Genomic DNA, 16,121 nt, shown 5'->3' with positions numbered 1-16,121 from the left:
TAGATTAAGTTTCTTCATAATGACGAACGAAGGGATGATAATAATCATTTAAATTGTATTTCGACGATTCAGCTGTTTTTTATAAGCGTGATACATATTTTCTATGGGGAAACCGACGATGGCGGATGACGAAGAGGACGATAGAGAATGTTAGAGTTAATTTTCGATCGATATTAATTATTGACATGAATTATATATGCATCGTGTATTCCTACGTTTCATTGTCCTATGGCAGCCGGCATTATTTTGTAAAGAAGAATAAAAATAAATTGACAAATGTACAAGTACCGCTCGACTAATTCTTTTCCTGCATACCACGAATAAAAATATCTTTATAAATCTAAAGATATCTCGAATAACTTGATGACTTAACGTCTGTTCGATACAAGGAATAAATTCTGAAAATTTGTGGGATTTAAGTAAAAAAAAAAAAAATGCAAGCGATTATTTCTCTATTTCAGATGCTTTATTAGTACTTCAAACATGAAAATATCAATCAAAATATAGAAAAAATAAAATCTCGTATTACGATACGTATAATTATATGCTGTAAACAATATAATGAAGAGTGGGAATAGCAGAATATTTGATAGGAGTAGGTTGATAATTTGAGCTCAGAGGTAGAATGTTAAGAGGTGCGATTACGTCTTTGGGTAGATCGGTTGATTTATCTTGTTTTTCTGATTCTGCTTCCTCTTCCTTCATTGATGCAGGCAATTCTTTCGTCTTAATCCGATCGCTATTTTCAACAGACTGTTCATCGATCTTTGAAGTAGCGCTCGCAAAAGTGTTAGAAGAACCTGCGACAAATGAAAAAATCTTCGATTACTTAATTTTTCAATTCTTCTCAAATGCGTAAATCTTTATTATGTAAATATACTAAGAAGTTGGTTTTGATTAGGATTTACTTCGATACGCATCTTCTTTAACAACAAAAGGAAGATCGTGGATCGAGAAAAGTGTGGAAGTGTAATTAAAGACTGATGACAGAGTGATCTTGAAAGATCATTGGCACCGGAACCAGAATGACCTTCGCGAGGAATAAAATATCTGCTCGGTATATCCTTACGCCTCAATCTGATTTCGAGATTCTTTAATCGGGAAAGAAAGTAATCGGTTCGCTCTTACCTTTCGTTTCTGGTGCCTATAAACGTGCAATCTTAACGAGAATCATAGTTTATCGATTGAGTTATAAAAAAATGGATTGTTATTTGTGTAAGAGCTTGTTTATGGTCTGTTATTAAAAATTGGATTATTTCTGCTGTGCTTAATTACAGAAAATTTAATTTTGCAAAAAGCGTGTAAGATATTTACCTTCGACGTTTGTTGGTGCTCGTATAGAGTATGGATCGATCAAGAGATTTCCTTGGGAAATTTGGAAGACAGGTACCGCGGTCTGTTTGATTATTTTAGACGCGATTGGACTGGTGGCTGATTTGACTGAAATCTCGGCATTTTTATTCTGCGACGATTCCCCTTTGGACTCCATCTGACTCATTGAAAATACGTGTGTGATATAAATTAATTACTTTTAAAAACAATTTCAGTGTATTAAAAAATTGTTGTTAGTATTAATAAAAGTTAATCATACTATGTTCGTTTGCGACTGCTCTTTTTCATTCGACTCGATAGTCTTCCTCTCTAATTGTTGCAATCCTTGCAAAAATACATTCTTTTCCCCTATTTTATATTCTTGCTGCGCTATTTCAGATATTCGAGGAGCTTCGGTTCGAGCCAAGATCACGCCTTGCGTGTTTTGTGCCTGAGAGAATCGTAATTAATAAAATTGAACGAAAATTATCGAAAACATATTAAATGTTAGTAATACCAACTAATTATTGACTAATGTTCAGATACTAGTAATATCTGACAGTTAGTATCCTTAAATGTAAGTAGTATCAAGCTTCTAATAGTATAACATATTAATAATATTACATCAAAGTAATTCGTTCCATCAAAAATTGATAATAATATCAAGTAATAATAACACACTGAATATCTTTAACAGTAACAAATATTTCTAGCAAGTTACATTAGTTAATAAATACATTAATTGATAGTAACAAGTATTAGTAATACGTCAAAAAATTATTACGTACACAGAATTGTAACATATTATAACACATATAACACACTGAATATCTTTAATAGTAACAAATATTTCTAGCAAGTTACATTAGTTAATAAGTACATTAATTGATAGTACCAAGTATTAGTAATACGTGAAAAAATTATTAAGTGCACAGAATTGTAACATATTCATGTTATTACCTACTGTTATATGTTCCTACGATACTCTGAATTCTTACCGGAAGTGGCGCCTGGGGTAGATTGGTAGCCGCCACCCGGAAGCCATTTTTACTGTCAGCGGTATACTGGGTCGTTTGAATAAAGCCTGCGTCATCCACGTAACTGTAAACACCTCGTGTCTCGCCATTCAACGTTCTGATTTCCGACCTTGCAGAGCCTGGAGCACTATAGCCAAAACTGTACTGGCCGTAACTGTCCTGATAGCCCAGGATAGGTGCAGTCGGCTTGGCCAAGCCGAACGAAACGAGAGAACAAGAGAAAAGAAGGACCTGAACATAGATTGTTATTCTTAGACAATTAATTCTTATTTCGTATCATCGTATTACAACAATTGCGCTATTACCAGACCACGAACAAAATTCTATCAATCGCGTTTAAACTTCCCTATCGAGTCGAGCAATACGTTCACTCACATTTTCTTGAAAGAGCGAATCAAATTACTTTCAAATAAAATTCTATTCGATCAAAGAGTGCCTTATAGATTTTTCTATAGATTTCCATCCAGTTTCTTCGTAAATTTATATATTTAATACAGAAACAATCAAATAACATCGTTTGAGCTAATAGACACTGGTGAAAGAACGAACTTATTACTCGATCCGATTATTAAATCCGATTTTTAAATACAAGAATCCACTGCAAAAGATCCAACACGCGAGTTACCCAACCGAAAGATCACCGAATAACGTGAAATCAGTGTAATTTATAAACATATTACGTAACAAGAAACTAATCCGATCGAAATAACATCTGCGAGCAAGCCAAAGCTTGAGAAACACTGCTGCAACCCCGTAAGACCAGCCCACTTGGCCGTAAAGCGAGCAAAGCAACCACCATTCCATTCACCCACGCAATCACACGTTCTTCCTTACGTATACGCTGTTCATGGCGATTCGATTCGAGTTCTTTTAAATTTCGCTCACGCATCCGCCACTTTATATAGAAAACACGCGAGCCTCGAGGGTGTTACCAGCTCGGGTCGCGGAAACGCGAGGATCGGAGGTGCATGAAACTGGTCACGCCTGTCCTCAAGGACTTTACCGCCTGGAATCCGGCTCTTGAACATTTTCACCAAGTATTTTTTTCTCGGTTAGAAACCTGAACACCCAGCTATGCCCTAATATGTACGATCTTCACGGTCGTCTCGCCGCAGAGATCTGCCAAGAATCTTCCATTCACGCCGTTTTACGAAATAATACGTGGATAAGGAATTTTTATGACGTTACACAGGCTTAGGAAAGTAGATAACGCCTGTAGATGACTTTCGCGAATATGTTAGGCGCGTTATGCCGAACATCTTCGACTTTTACTGCCACTGTTGCGGGTAGGTTCTTCGCGCATTTATGGGAAATTTGAAGACCTAAAAATGAATAGAATACGGTACGGAAAAGATATAAAATATACAAACTACGGTACGGTACGGTGCGTTGTAACGCGCGTGGATTGTGTAGAGCGCAATTCCCAAGTTGAAAATTCTATGACGTTTTCTCAATAATATTTTGTCTGTGAAATAACGTACGCGTATTTGTTTTTACGCAATGAACGTGTGATGTGTTCGTTATTTGATATAAACTTTACTCATACTATTAATAGCGAAAAGATCGTTAGACAGTGAAATAATATCTGTAATTCCAAATTAACAAAAGTGGGACATCTGTAATAATAAAGGAATTGCATCGATAAAAGGAATAGAATAGAAATATTTTCATAAATTCCGTTTGCAACAACGAGACTAAATGAAAGAAACAGGATTTTTATCAAGTTTCACGAGATAGTCTATCGGAAATTTCATTTCATGTATACGTAAAAGGAAACATTCGGTTAATAGTCTGCGGCATTAATGTACGAAGAAAAAAGTTAATGAAATCATAAAGTGCATAATAGTGTTGTTGCCAAAGAATAGTAATTTTGTGCGTGGAAGTATCGCAAAATCTCAGTAATTGCATCTCATTAGTAAACCTGATACGTTCTTTAGCTGTGTAGGCTCCTGTTAACTGGTTCGCGAACAATTTATTTTATACGCATATCGAAAACGTGTTTTACGGTAATGAGTGTCATTTTCCATGCTATAATTGGACACCTGTTCCATAAATGTTGAATTACGTTTGTTTGAACAATCGGGGTTTTGCCAATTCCACAAAATTTCAACGTTTTCTATTTCCTAAATAATTTATGCATATAATATAATATTTTATTTAACAAATTCGCTATATAATTACCATATTATAACTATAATCACAGATACCAATATAAATGTATAATTTTATCGCCATTACAAAAATTATACTTTCGAAAAAACCTGAAAGCCAACTCTTGTCGAAACAGAAATAGAACTTAAACATTTCCAACATACCAAAACTGTTTTATAGAAATTTTATTTGTTTGCTATAAGCGCTATCGCCATGTAGAAAGTCGTTGGCTCCATTACACCTGTATACTCGTCTCTTCCTCTATAATCGTTCAGTCTAGCTATTTGCATACTATCCTCGACCCAAATTCGTTGCAATCGATCCTGACGTGACGAACGCATTCTACTTCAAAATCGCCGCGACATTAATATGTATCGATTCCCCTCGTCTATCGTGACAGAATGAAACTGGATGCCGGGATTTCTTTTTTTTTTTTCTTTTTTGTCGAACAGACGGCGAATTTAGTGCCAGTTGAAACGTAAGAGCCAATTTTTAATTGTTCATACCATTACCATCAATTACTCTACGTATCGTATAACGAATATCCGTACAATTTCCATGTTTTCTGTACTCTCGCATCAAAATTGATGAATTTAAAATCAGAACCCTGAAACGCAAATTAACGTTAAAGACAGAATTTGGATTCGATTGAAACAAGAATTTGAACTTCTTCGAAATTCTCTTTATTAATCCAGTCTACAATCGTCGTTCATCCCCCTATGGCAGTTTTAACAATCTCACCAGCCTCGAAAATCAATCAACACCAAAAGAGCACATTAAACGAAAAAGCAACAAATGACCAGAACGTCAATTTCCATGGCCCAAAACGCATACATGAAAAAATGACATAGCCCAACAACAAAACGTAAAGCCAACTAATTATAACGAATCTAGAATTAACGAAACAAGAAAAATATGTCCCAGAGAACACCGGTAATTGTAAATCGTTCGATCCATGCGCTATGTTTCCCTCTTTACTGTCAACTATGATACTTATCCGCTAATTATTCGCGAGTGGTCCTCCATTTTATTTTGATTTAACACGTTCACTGCTAAATACGTGCGATACATTACACTCTAAACACATAATTTCCATAGGAAAAGCTGTGTGTGTCTGCTAAACTTTACGTTTACGCAATATGCTCTGTATGAATTATTATGAATAGATCGTGGATTTTTATGCATTTACGGCGAATTAGAAAGTGTAGAACTTCACAAAATTGGCGAATGCACGTTATAACGTATTATATATTTTTTTCAAATGATATTTTTCTAAGTATAGCGCTTCTTTAAGTTTATTGCAAAAATATTCCATCTTTTTAAATTATATTCTCAGAAATATGAATTTGCATAAAAATCCGCAGTCTAATTATGATGCTTTTTTTCAGAAATTCGCGATTCCTCGTGATTGTTTTTACCAGATCTACGCGTGGACACGGTGAACGTGTTAAATGACGATCAGATTTTTAATAGACGAGCCGTCCATAGGCGAGGGCAGGGCCAGCAACAGCGAGAACATCGGCAGACTTGGCAGCCTCTGTGGCCAGGTTCAATTTCTCGTTAAGATGAGCGGTTGCATGGGCGACTTTCGCCACAGCCACTTCCGGCGTGTCCTGCACCCTTCCGTCTGGGCCAATGGGTGCACCAGGGACCACCACTGCGTTGCTGGCTACTAATGGTACGGTGACTGTTGCTGGAGCAGCAGCGACTATCGTTCCCGATGATCTCACCGCCTCGTTCGCCAGGTTAATCCTCTCGTTGATCTGAGCTGCTGCGTGGGCTGCTTTTGCTGCTGCTACCTCTAGAGTGTCTTGCACCCTTCCGTCGGGACCTACCGTTGCTGCTTGCACCACTGGGGCCACTATACTGCTGGCTACCAGAGGAACCAATGGTCTGAAAGAAGCACTTTTCGTTTGATATATTTGTTTTAAGACAGGATCTGAAGTTTACGTAATAACCCAAACTCCAAAGTAATTTCTAAAACACCGAAAACAAATCTTTAAACTCCCGTCAAAAGCCTTCCTTGCTCAAATAACCCTAACCCATTTTTCTAACTTGCAATTCCTACAAAAATCATCTTTTGAAATTCGAAAAATGTCAAAACCTGTGTAATCTCCAATCCCAAATAAAATCGCCCGTGAAAATTGGAAAAGAATGATCTGTCAACCCCCACCCCAAATTCACCTGTTAAGATCCGCAGCGACAGACCTGACCGCCTCGTTTGCCAAATTAATTCTCTCGTTAACCTGAGCGGCAGCGTGCGCGGCCTTGGCGACAGCGACTTCTGGGGTGTCCACCACCCTGCCATCAGGTCCAAGCGGAGCGCCAGGTACCAAAACGTTTGGCGCAGCGATCAACAGCGAAGACTGTTTAACCTGGACCTGTTGCAGGCCTGCTCCTGACCTGGCAGCCTCGTCAGCAAGCTTCAATCTCTCGTTGAGGTGAGCAGCCGCGTGTTCCGCCTTGGCAACAGCAACTTCTGGCGTGTCTAGGACCCGGCCATCCGGTCCGACAGGAGCTGCAGGGGTTAAAGTGGCGATCAGGGGCGCGGACAGGAGTCCCGGCTTGGCCAGGGCCGCAGAAACCAGGCCTGCCAATAGCAAACCGGAGACTGGTCCCATGACGATCGTCGCTTTATGGTGTTTCAGAGGTTCAGAGGCTACCGAGTGCCGGCTAGTTTCAAGAAGGGATCGGCGACAGGTCGAGTTGGCTGATCGATCGTTTCGACTGGACCGTTAGGAGATCGTTGCACGCGCTCGAGACTATGAGACGCGTCGTCCTAGATCGGCTTTTATAGCTGTTAGATCGGTATAGTTGTATAGTTGGCATTATAGATCACGTAACGAATAGGGTGGATTTTTCGAGACGATGGATCTGGACCACTGGGCGCAGACTGTTTCCGTTCCCCTCCGGGGCAAGGTAAGCTTGTTTGTAAAACGAGTAACAGGCTCTGCGGGCGCACTGCTACGCCGTCGTAGCCGAGAAAAAATGATGGGCTCTCCATTTTCGTGGCTCTCTCACTAGCACGGGAAGACACCCGATCCCGTAATCATCTCTCCGCGCCTAGCCTGGCCATGGACACCAAGGGCGATGTTGGCGAAGGCCGACGATCGCGTAACCGTCCCTCGACTATCGATGTATCGGCGATAAGCTGTCGCCAGGTTGCATCACGTAGCAGGATTTTTTTATCCGTGTAGTGGACTCTTGCTACGCGGGAATTTTAAGGTGAGTTCGAGGCAGCTGTATTGAAAGTATTATTTCTTTGTTTCCGTAATTGGAATAAGCTGTGGTGAAAAGGTTTAGGTGCTTCATCAGCGAATTACTTTTTACTTTCCCTTATTTTTTAGCGTTGTTGAGATTGTTCTCGAGATTGTTTATTCCTTTTACGTAATTTTAAAGGTAAAATAATTTATGAAACTTAACCACTGCATTTTGTAGTAAATTAATATTGTTACAATAATGAGGGTATAACGTAGCGTAATGTGGTATCGAAACGCATAATAAAATGGAGCTGTAATACTATCTACAACACTGGCATGATATTACCATATTATCGTCGCATAAATGTTAACTTTAGGAACCGATATGTACTTTAATCGAGAGATTATTTCAGACCCTTCTTATGATTTTTATAACACACAATTTTTTAATTTTACGATTAACATTTACTCGATATTCAATCGTTCGAAATAATGGAGTAGAATAAACATGTTTTATAATTAGTAATTAGTAACAACTAATGTTTTATCATTATAATTAACAATTAATAAGTTATTAATTAATAAAGAAACACACTGTGTCGAATATACTCAAGACGAAATTTCTCAACCCGTATACACAATACGTTACATAATGATCCACGAGCTTCTACCTGAAACGTGACACTGAAACATGGTTTTTTACAATCACTTGCAACATATTATTTCTTATTACGCATAGCGCCAGTAATCTCCTGTCGTACAAAAAATTCTACTCCATTTCAGCCTGACACATCAATATCTGGTAATGATAAATGCAACCAGCAAAAAGTAATAAAAAATTCATAAAATTGGTAACCGTGGAAAATGATCAAATTTTATTTTATTAAAAGTATTACAAAATTATTTAATATTTAATACAGTGATATTACAATTATTTGATATTTTCACGAACACAAGTAAAACGATAGAAACCAAACAGAAATTTGTTTCATTCCCAAAGTATTATGACAAGTTCTATTTTGGATGTTTCATATAATTTCTGGATATTCTTGTGCATTTCGAACTCTCCCTATTTTTTCAAATAAACAAATAAATGCAATTCACGCGATGCCAAACCAAAAATCTCAAACAGAAACAAACAGACAATTAAAATATCTCAAAGTCGTTAATTTAAATAAAAATCCACCGATTCAATTTTCCTTTCAAACGTACGACAAACAAAACCATAATTAAACGTCCGCTGTCTTATCCGTTTTAACAATCTGTCTCAACAGTTTAAAAATTCCAAATCCATTAAACCAAACAACGATCCTTAAACCTAAATTTCCCTTTCAAACCAACAAAAAGTTAATTAAAATTCCTCTACGCATTTCATTTTAAATTGTCAAAGAAACTCGAAGGCCACCGAAGTAGGAAATCTCGCAACAACTCCTTAAGAAGTTCACCTAATCCATTAAAAGAAGAAAAAAAACGTACCAAAAAAATAGAGAAAAGGAAGAATGGAACGTTGGAAGTGGTTCGATCAATGATTCGAGGGTCATGGAATAGAGAAAGACGTATTCCAATCGGATGTCGATCAGGACGAATGTCAATGTCAGGTGTAGTTGATTTTATTGGACAGGGCGTCTCCCATTCGCGCGTTCTCCCATCGATGAACACGTGCCCCATGGAGTGAAACCTCTTCTCCCAGGTGCTATATAAAGACGAGGGGACGAAGTGGACACCATGAGACCGGACCAAGGCACCTTGGCGAGTACTGTACCTCAGATAGCGCGCAAGGAGCCACGTTTGTTTCACGAGATGAAGACCCTGGTGAGTGTTTTCTCGGCGATCGTTCAGCCTTGGTTTTTCTTGGTTACTCGTGTAGATTTTCTGCTTCTCTTTGTTTCTTCTACCTCGAGCTGTTTGAGAAGACGCTTTGTAAAGATACGTGTGCCCAAGACAATACCGATACGTATCCTTATTCTTTTATCAGGTTCTACGTCTTATTCTCGCATAAAAGTATCGTTAAATGATACGAAATTTAATATATTTGTTAGAGTCAAAAATGAGTACACAGCTTATAAAAATATATGCCGTGATATATACCGTGGTTTTTACTATTAATTCGTATTCCTACGTATTTTATATCTTTTCGATCCATTTTCAATTTATGTTTGACACTTTTTTCGTCTCTTGTCGAGTAAATTTCGTGTCTTCGAAGTGTATGCTCACCTTCGACTCTCATTATTCTTGGGTTTAATTAATCAGTGTGTAAATTCCACACTAAGTACAATAGTAAGTACAATAGTATACAATAATAAACACACGTGAAAAGATTAAAACATATATTTTTAGCAATCAGTAAATTCAATTAAGAGTAATCAGGAATTGAGAAGTTTTCTATCTCATGAATGTAATATTTGCTATTTTCACTGTAATGAACTGTAATCTTTCAGTCATAGTATCATCCAGTGATTTAGAAAATGCAACGATCGAGAATTAGTATATTTTCTGATCCACAAATATAATATTTATTATTTTTACTATGACGATCTTAGAATTGCCTACTTTTGAATATATTCGTAAGTTGTTTAAACTCGGAAATTTTTAAATTCGAATATATGCATATGATATTATCAAATTGAAAGTCGTATAAAATCCGTGCGACCCTAGAAGTCCTAAAACGCTCATAGTCAAAACGATCGTGTGTTTCACACTGCGATATAATACTATTTTAAGCAGTAAGAATCCTCAACTTTTTCAATTCCAGATTGTTCTCTCCGCCGTGTTGGCAGCAGTATACGCGCGTCCAGGCCTTCTGCTGGCGCCACAGGTAGCAGCTCTGGCGTCGCCCGTTACCATCACCAAACTAGTACCTGGTGCACCCATCGGTCTAGATGGCCGAGTCGTAGACACTCCGGAAGTGACTCTCGCAAAAGCAGAACACGCAGCAGCCCACATCAACGAAAGAATCACTTTGACTAACGAAGCATTCAAATCTGCCGATTTAATCGCTTACACAGGACCTGTAATCACCAGTAGCCTGCAACCTGTGGCTGTTGCAGCCAAAATCGTTCCTCCAGCTCCTCTAGGACCCGATGGCCGCGTTGTCGACACACCGGAAGTCGCTTTAGCCAAAGCGGAACACGCTGCTGCTCATATCAACGAGAAACTTGAACATGCTGCTGAACAAGCATCGAAAGGAACTTTGGAGCTTCCTGTGGTACTGTCCGCATACTCTGCACCAGTTATTCAAAAGGTTTTGATATAAGGACAGAACACGACTGGCTGGATTGTCTTTTGTGGCGACGTTGGTTACGTGGAACACTCATTTTTTGTACATAATTGTAAGCTGATCAAATAAAGCGATATTTAAGAATATAATGATTATTACATGGAGTTTTTAGTATCTTTCACTTGTTCTTTCCTTCACATTGATCTGAATTTGCTACTTTAATGTTCAATGGGTTTTGGTCAAATTTGTAAACCTTTTGTGAAGTTATGCTTATGTAATTCATTGAGTAAATTCGTTTTATATATTTCATTAAGGGATGAAGTACGATGATACGTAAGGGGTTGGAATATTTTATTAATGGATTTTCTTAAAGATATATTTGGTGTTGTAATTGTTTGAGATCGTTATTTCTTCGGTATATGACGATTAGTATATTACGCATAGAATTTTAAATAAAATATCGTCTCTTAAAAATTGTACGTCGATGGACTGGTTATTTTTTATTTATACTTATACGAGAAATAATTAATTATAAAATCAATCAATAAAATGTTAATGGAAAAAAGCTCAACTGAACAGTACTTAAGCAATGGATACATATATGAAGTTCATTACTTTTTGAAAATAATGCTCTAAATAGGTGATAAATCTTTATTCATTTACTTAAAATAAATATGTCTTTTGCATAGTCGCGTTGCATCTTTCCCTCTTTTCCCTACTCTACCCCATCTTTTACGTTCCGTAGTTCACATCCTACATCTTATATCATAAATCCCAATACCAATACTCCAATTCCCATACCTAACAAGGTAAGGTAATTTTATATTTCCTATCTTCTCTCCTATATTCTATATCCAGTATCTCTAACCCACATCTACCATCCTAATTCCGACATTGCGTCTCTATTCCATATGTACCTAGCGTACTTTATTCTATAGCACATTTTCCGCATTCCTTTTCCCACATCCTGTGACTAAGATTTCTTAAACCATGCCTCAGATCCTGTATATCCTTTGCTGTGTTTAAATCGTATAACACATTTCCTTTGCCCCTCATTTTAGATCATTCTACCAATTTTTCAAAACCGCTTTCCATGTCCCAAACATCATAAGTTCCATATAAACTGAAAAAATATACTTTAAAGTCGACAGATTACCTTTTCCACTAAAATGTAAAATGGAACCCACAAACTGCATATAAAATATCGATTAATCCCACGAAATGAAATTTGTTGCTCGCAATTTTCCCACAAAGCCCACAATGGGAAATTCGTTTTCCATCGAATTTCATTTTGTGGCAGGCGTTGTTTTGTGGGTTTTGTAGGAAAGTTGTGGGCAAGGAATTATATTCTGTAGGAAAAATACTTTTGTGGGTATTTTAATTGTTTTCTCTATCGTGCAATTTGGTAATGGGATGCATTACGCAGTATAATGAGTGGATGTGAAGCGTAAATTTTGATTTGTATGTATTAGAAATGAGATACACAACGAAAGGCCGAGGAAATGAAATAAGATACGTAAGGAATTGAGCAGCGTCTCAGTGTCTCCATTATTCTTATTAAATTCTAATTAAATTTGTTTCTTCCTTAGCTATTTACAATACACAACTTTATTCGGATGCCACTCAAAATTATTAGTAATTTCAATATGAGAAACAAGGAAAAGCGGAGAGCGGTGTGCTCGTGTCTACGTTTTCTTTGCCTTTCGTATTCTAAACTTGGTGAAACTAAAATTGAAATATCTTTTAAACTAAACACTCTGTATCCTACCTATCATAATTCACGTTCTCGTGAAGAATTCGAAAAACGCATCGAATGGTTTATAAAAGATTATAGAGCCCCTTTCAAAGGTAGAGTACATGAATCGCGTTAAACAGTGTAAAATTTTCCTCCTGGGACAGAGTTATAGCCTAAAGACGTCCTGTATGTAGTAACATTATCATACGCAATTTTATGCTACAAAAGTTTCCAAACTAAAACTCTCGGATGATACATCGGACAAAAATGATCATAAATTCAGTCAATATCGAACCGCTGCATTGTCGAAAGCTAAGTAATATTGCACATACATTTTCCATGCATTTCTCACCCTTCGTTTGGGAACCGCTGTTTCACGCCGTTCCTTCGTCAGGATATCGAGGAATACGAGGCAGTCAAGGTCGCTACTCGAGCCTTTTCCTGCGCCCACGAAGAGTATTGTCCACGTACGCGCACGCTCCGAGACGTAGAAATAAATTCGATCACTATTGTCAAGAGACTATAACAACGACGTGTTCTTACGATGGCAGCTACGAAGCTCACTATCGTGTTTCGATTTGTTCAGAAATATAAACCTTCAGAAATTGTAGAATAATTAGGCGAGTTTCTTAATCATAAATTTTATTTAATTAGATCAATTTAGTTAACAGTGTATAATAATATCGTAATTACACGTATAATACACTGATGCTAATAATTTTCTGATACTTTAAAGTATTATATAATCGTACTTAAACGAATTAGAAAGTAAGTAAATAGGGTAATTAAGTTATTAAAAAATGCTATATTTGTTGGTTAAGATAAATACACAATGGACTTCCGGCTCCAGGGGACCTCGGAAAGAGTTCAGTGTCCTTCGAGTAACGCTCGTTTCAAAGTCACGAAAATTACGATATTCACGGTCGACGAGTTTGTTCCTCAATCACGGGGCGTGCCTCTAAAAAGAGACTATTACGATAGCTTATCTCGATCGAAAGAGGACTGGTTATTGACTGAATCCATTGGTCAAATAATTTCCTCGATCATTTTAAAAACATTGTCACAGACAAAAACATACGATTATAAATAGAAGAAGATTAAAACTTTTCTAAATTTTTTAGCATTCTACATATAAAACTTCTAAGAGTTTCGACTGTAAAATTTGTTTAATAATAAATAATTATTAAAGTAATTTGTTACTTAATTTCTACTTTTTATGTCTTTCTCTTAGGAATTAAAAAATTTTTTTTTATGTAAATGAGATATCTTTTATTTCTGATATAATAAATTACATTTCATATTTAATTCGTTAAAGGTTAGTTGTCGTAGGATAAAGCGATTTTGGAATTCGGGGGAAAAAGATTAAAGCGACTATCTCGCTTTTTTTTAGGTACACAATGCGTTCTTAATGACTCCTAATTAAGTACAAATGTGTCGGAAACAATATGTACATAAATTAAGTAGATGATCTTAATGAGTTTCTAGATTAATTAAATAGCGATAAAATATTTCACTTTGTTCGTATCATAAAAATTCCTGAAGCAAATATTCCGTCAAAACTAAAATAAAGATTGATCATTTTTAGAGTTTATTCTCTTACCTTTCTAAATTACCCCCATTCGTTTATCATTGTAATAAAATTTTAACTACCTTCTCCGAAAATATAGAAAAAAATTTATGCCCTTTTTCATAGTCGGTGACTAATTTTGATTGTTGAGAAAGAATTTCATATAAAAGTGTGACATTTACAAATTTAGAACGCCCACTTAAAAATTTTATTACATCTACAAAAATCCTAATCAACGTTTGAGAAACTTTTGCTGGAAATATTAATGTACTTTTTTCCTGACTAATTTCGATAATTAAAAAATAATTTTTTAAGACAAAGATACGAAACAAACTTTGACAAATTTTCTTTCTCGTAGTCTCTGACCCGTATTGATAACGAAATATTTTCAAGAGATGACCGCAATGCAGTAATTGAAAAATTGATCCGTGGTGTAATATCAAAGGGTTTCTCCCAATCGATTGAGAAAAAAGGGAACACGCCGGCTTTCTAATATTACTCGTACGCAGTTACAAAATCGTTTTTACAATTGTTATTTCGCCAATTGAAAATTGTCTTTGGTGATTGTGACACCTGGACAAGCAAATATTCGCGATTTCCCAATTACACATGCAATAGGGTGACAAAACAGTCCTCGTAGTTATTTTCTTGCCTTTGACGCTTATTTGATTGTTTATTTCGACATTTCGTTCGATCAATTACATTAATTGATTTCTTAAAGTTATTAGAACATTATGAGGAACATCGATTGAATATAAAGTTGGAATATTTTGTTACATAGATGTTGGACATTCCGAATTTCTTTGAATTTCTTTATAACTTAAGTTTGGATGTTTTGGATTTGCTCTCAAATAAACGTTGGATGTTCCAAATTTCGTTATGAGTAAATTTTCTTTCAAACGAATTTTAAATTTATATTTTGATTATTGAAGAAACTATTTTTATTTGAACAAATAGAAAAATTTTGATTATTCATAATTATTAAAATATACATTGATTCTTACAAAGGATGTCTTAAGAAGTCTTACAATATTCAACGATTTAAATAAACATTATTAAATCGAGATAGTTGTCGTTCGATAAATTATGACTCGAACAAAGAATATTTCTCTCTGTTACATTAATCACTTGATGTCACGAAAGATTAATTTTTTCAATGTCTCGTATGTTATTTGACTATGGACAGCCGTAATTGATGAATCGCACGAATTTTAATTATGTACCTACATTTCGTCAATGATCTATTTCATTGTATTGATATCGCTTAAAACAGGTAGCTATTGAAACGATCAATGTAGAAATCGTAGATTTAATTTCTGTATCAATAATTTATGGTTGCATTGAGATTCTGGTTGGCTCGTTATTTATTCACAATCTCCAGAATGGAACGAACGAAATATAATTTTATTTTTTGGTATTTCATTTGTACACGTGTATATATAATGTTTATAAATTATTATTACACAGTTATTAATTAAATTTTGAAAAGAATTCGATACTTCTACTCTTGGGATAATACAAAATTCAACATGTGTCGGAACAATAAGTCGCGATAAATCATAAATGAAAAAATCACGACTAATAATAAATCAGACATATAATATAGTCGTTAATGTTCTTGTTAATACTTGTTAATTAATCATGACACCTCTGCCAGGCATGTCACGAATTTTTCACACGAATCGATTTCTTTGATCGAACGATCTGACTTCCTACACTATAATCATACTTCGAGAGCGATGCAAAAATATTGAAGGAATGCGTTCTTGCTGCAGAGTGTCCTTCAGCCTCGAGTCCTTCGTTCGTTCAGGGTTGGTAAGTCGTTTAACACTCCCATGCACCGCTTTGTTTTAAAGGACAACGAAATGCTGGGCGAGAGGAGAAATAAAACAAAATGGAGAGA

General features: G+C 36.1%; 2 protein-coding genes across 2 annotated transcripts; one reads left to right on the top strand and one right to left on the bottom strand.

The window, feature by feature from the left end:
- Positions 1–5,821: 5,821 nt before the first annotated feature.
- On the bottom strand, positions 5,822–7,186 carry LOC138187996 (cuticle protein 18.7-like). Its single transcript, XM_069129348.1, has 2 exons — positions 6,684–7,186; positions 5,822–6,392 (listed from the first exon to the last, which is right to left on the bottom strand). The coding sequence occupies exons 1-2, from the start codon at positions 7,118–7,120 to the stop codon at positions 5,966–5,968; spliced, it is 864 nt and encodes a 287-aa protein (XP_068985449.1). The 5' UTR covers positions 7,121–7,186; the 3' UTR covers positions 5,822–5,965.
- Positions 7,187–8,954: 1,768 nt separating this feature from the next.
- LOC138187995 (uncharacterized) lies at positions 8,955–11,039 on the top strand. Its single transcript, XM_069129347.1, has 2 exons — positions 8,955–9,511; positions 10,452–11,039. Exons 1-2 carry the CDS (start codon positions 9,425–9,427, stop codon positions 10,950–10,952), a joined length of 588 nt encoding a protein of 195 aa, XP_068985448.1. The 5' UTR covers positions 8,955–9,424; the 3' UTR covers positions 10,953–11,039.
- The last annotated feature ends 5,082 nt before the right edge of the window (positions 11,040–16,121 follow it).

This window comes from Bombus flavifrons, chromosome 16 (genome assembly GCF_040668555.2).
Source record: "Bombus flavifrons isolate JBK064 chromosome 16, iyBomFlav1_principal, whole genome shotgun sequence".
In the NCBI taxonomy this organism is placed as follows: Eukaryota; Metazoa; Arthropoda; class Insecta; order Hymenoptera; family Apidae; genus Bombus; species Bombus flavifrons.
Note: the sequence above shows the minus strand (reverse complement) of the source record. Positions and strands in the feature narration are given on the sequence as shown.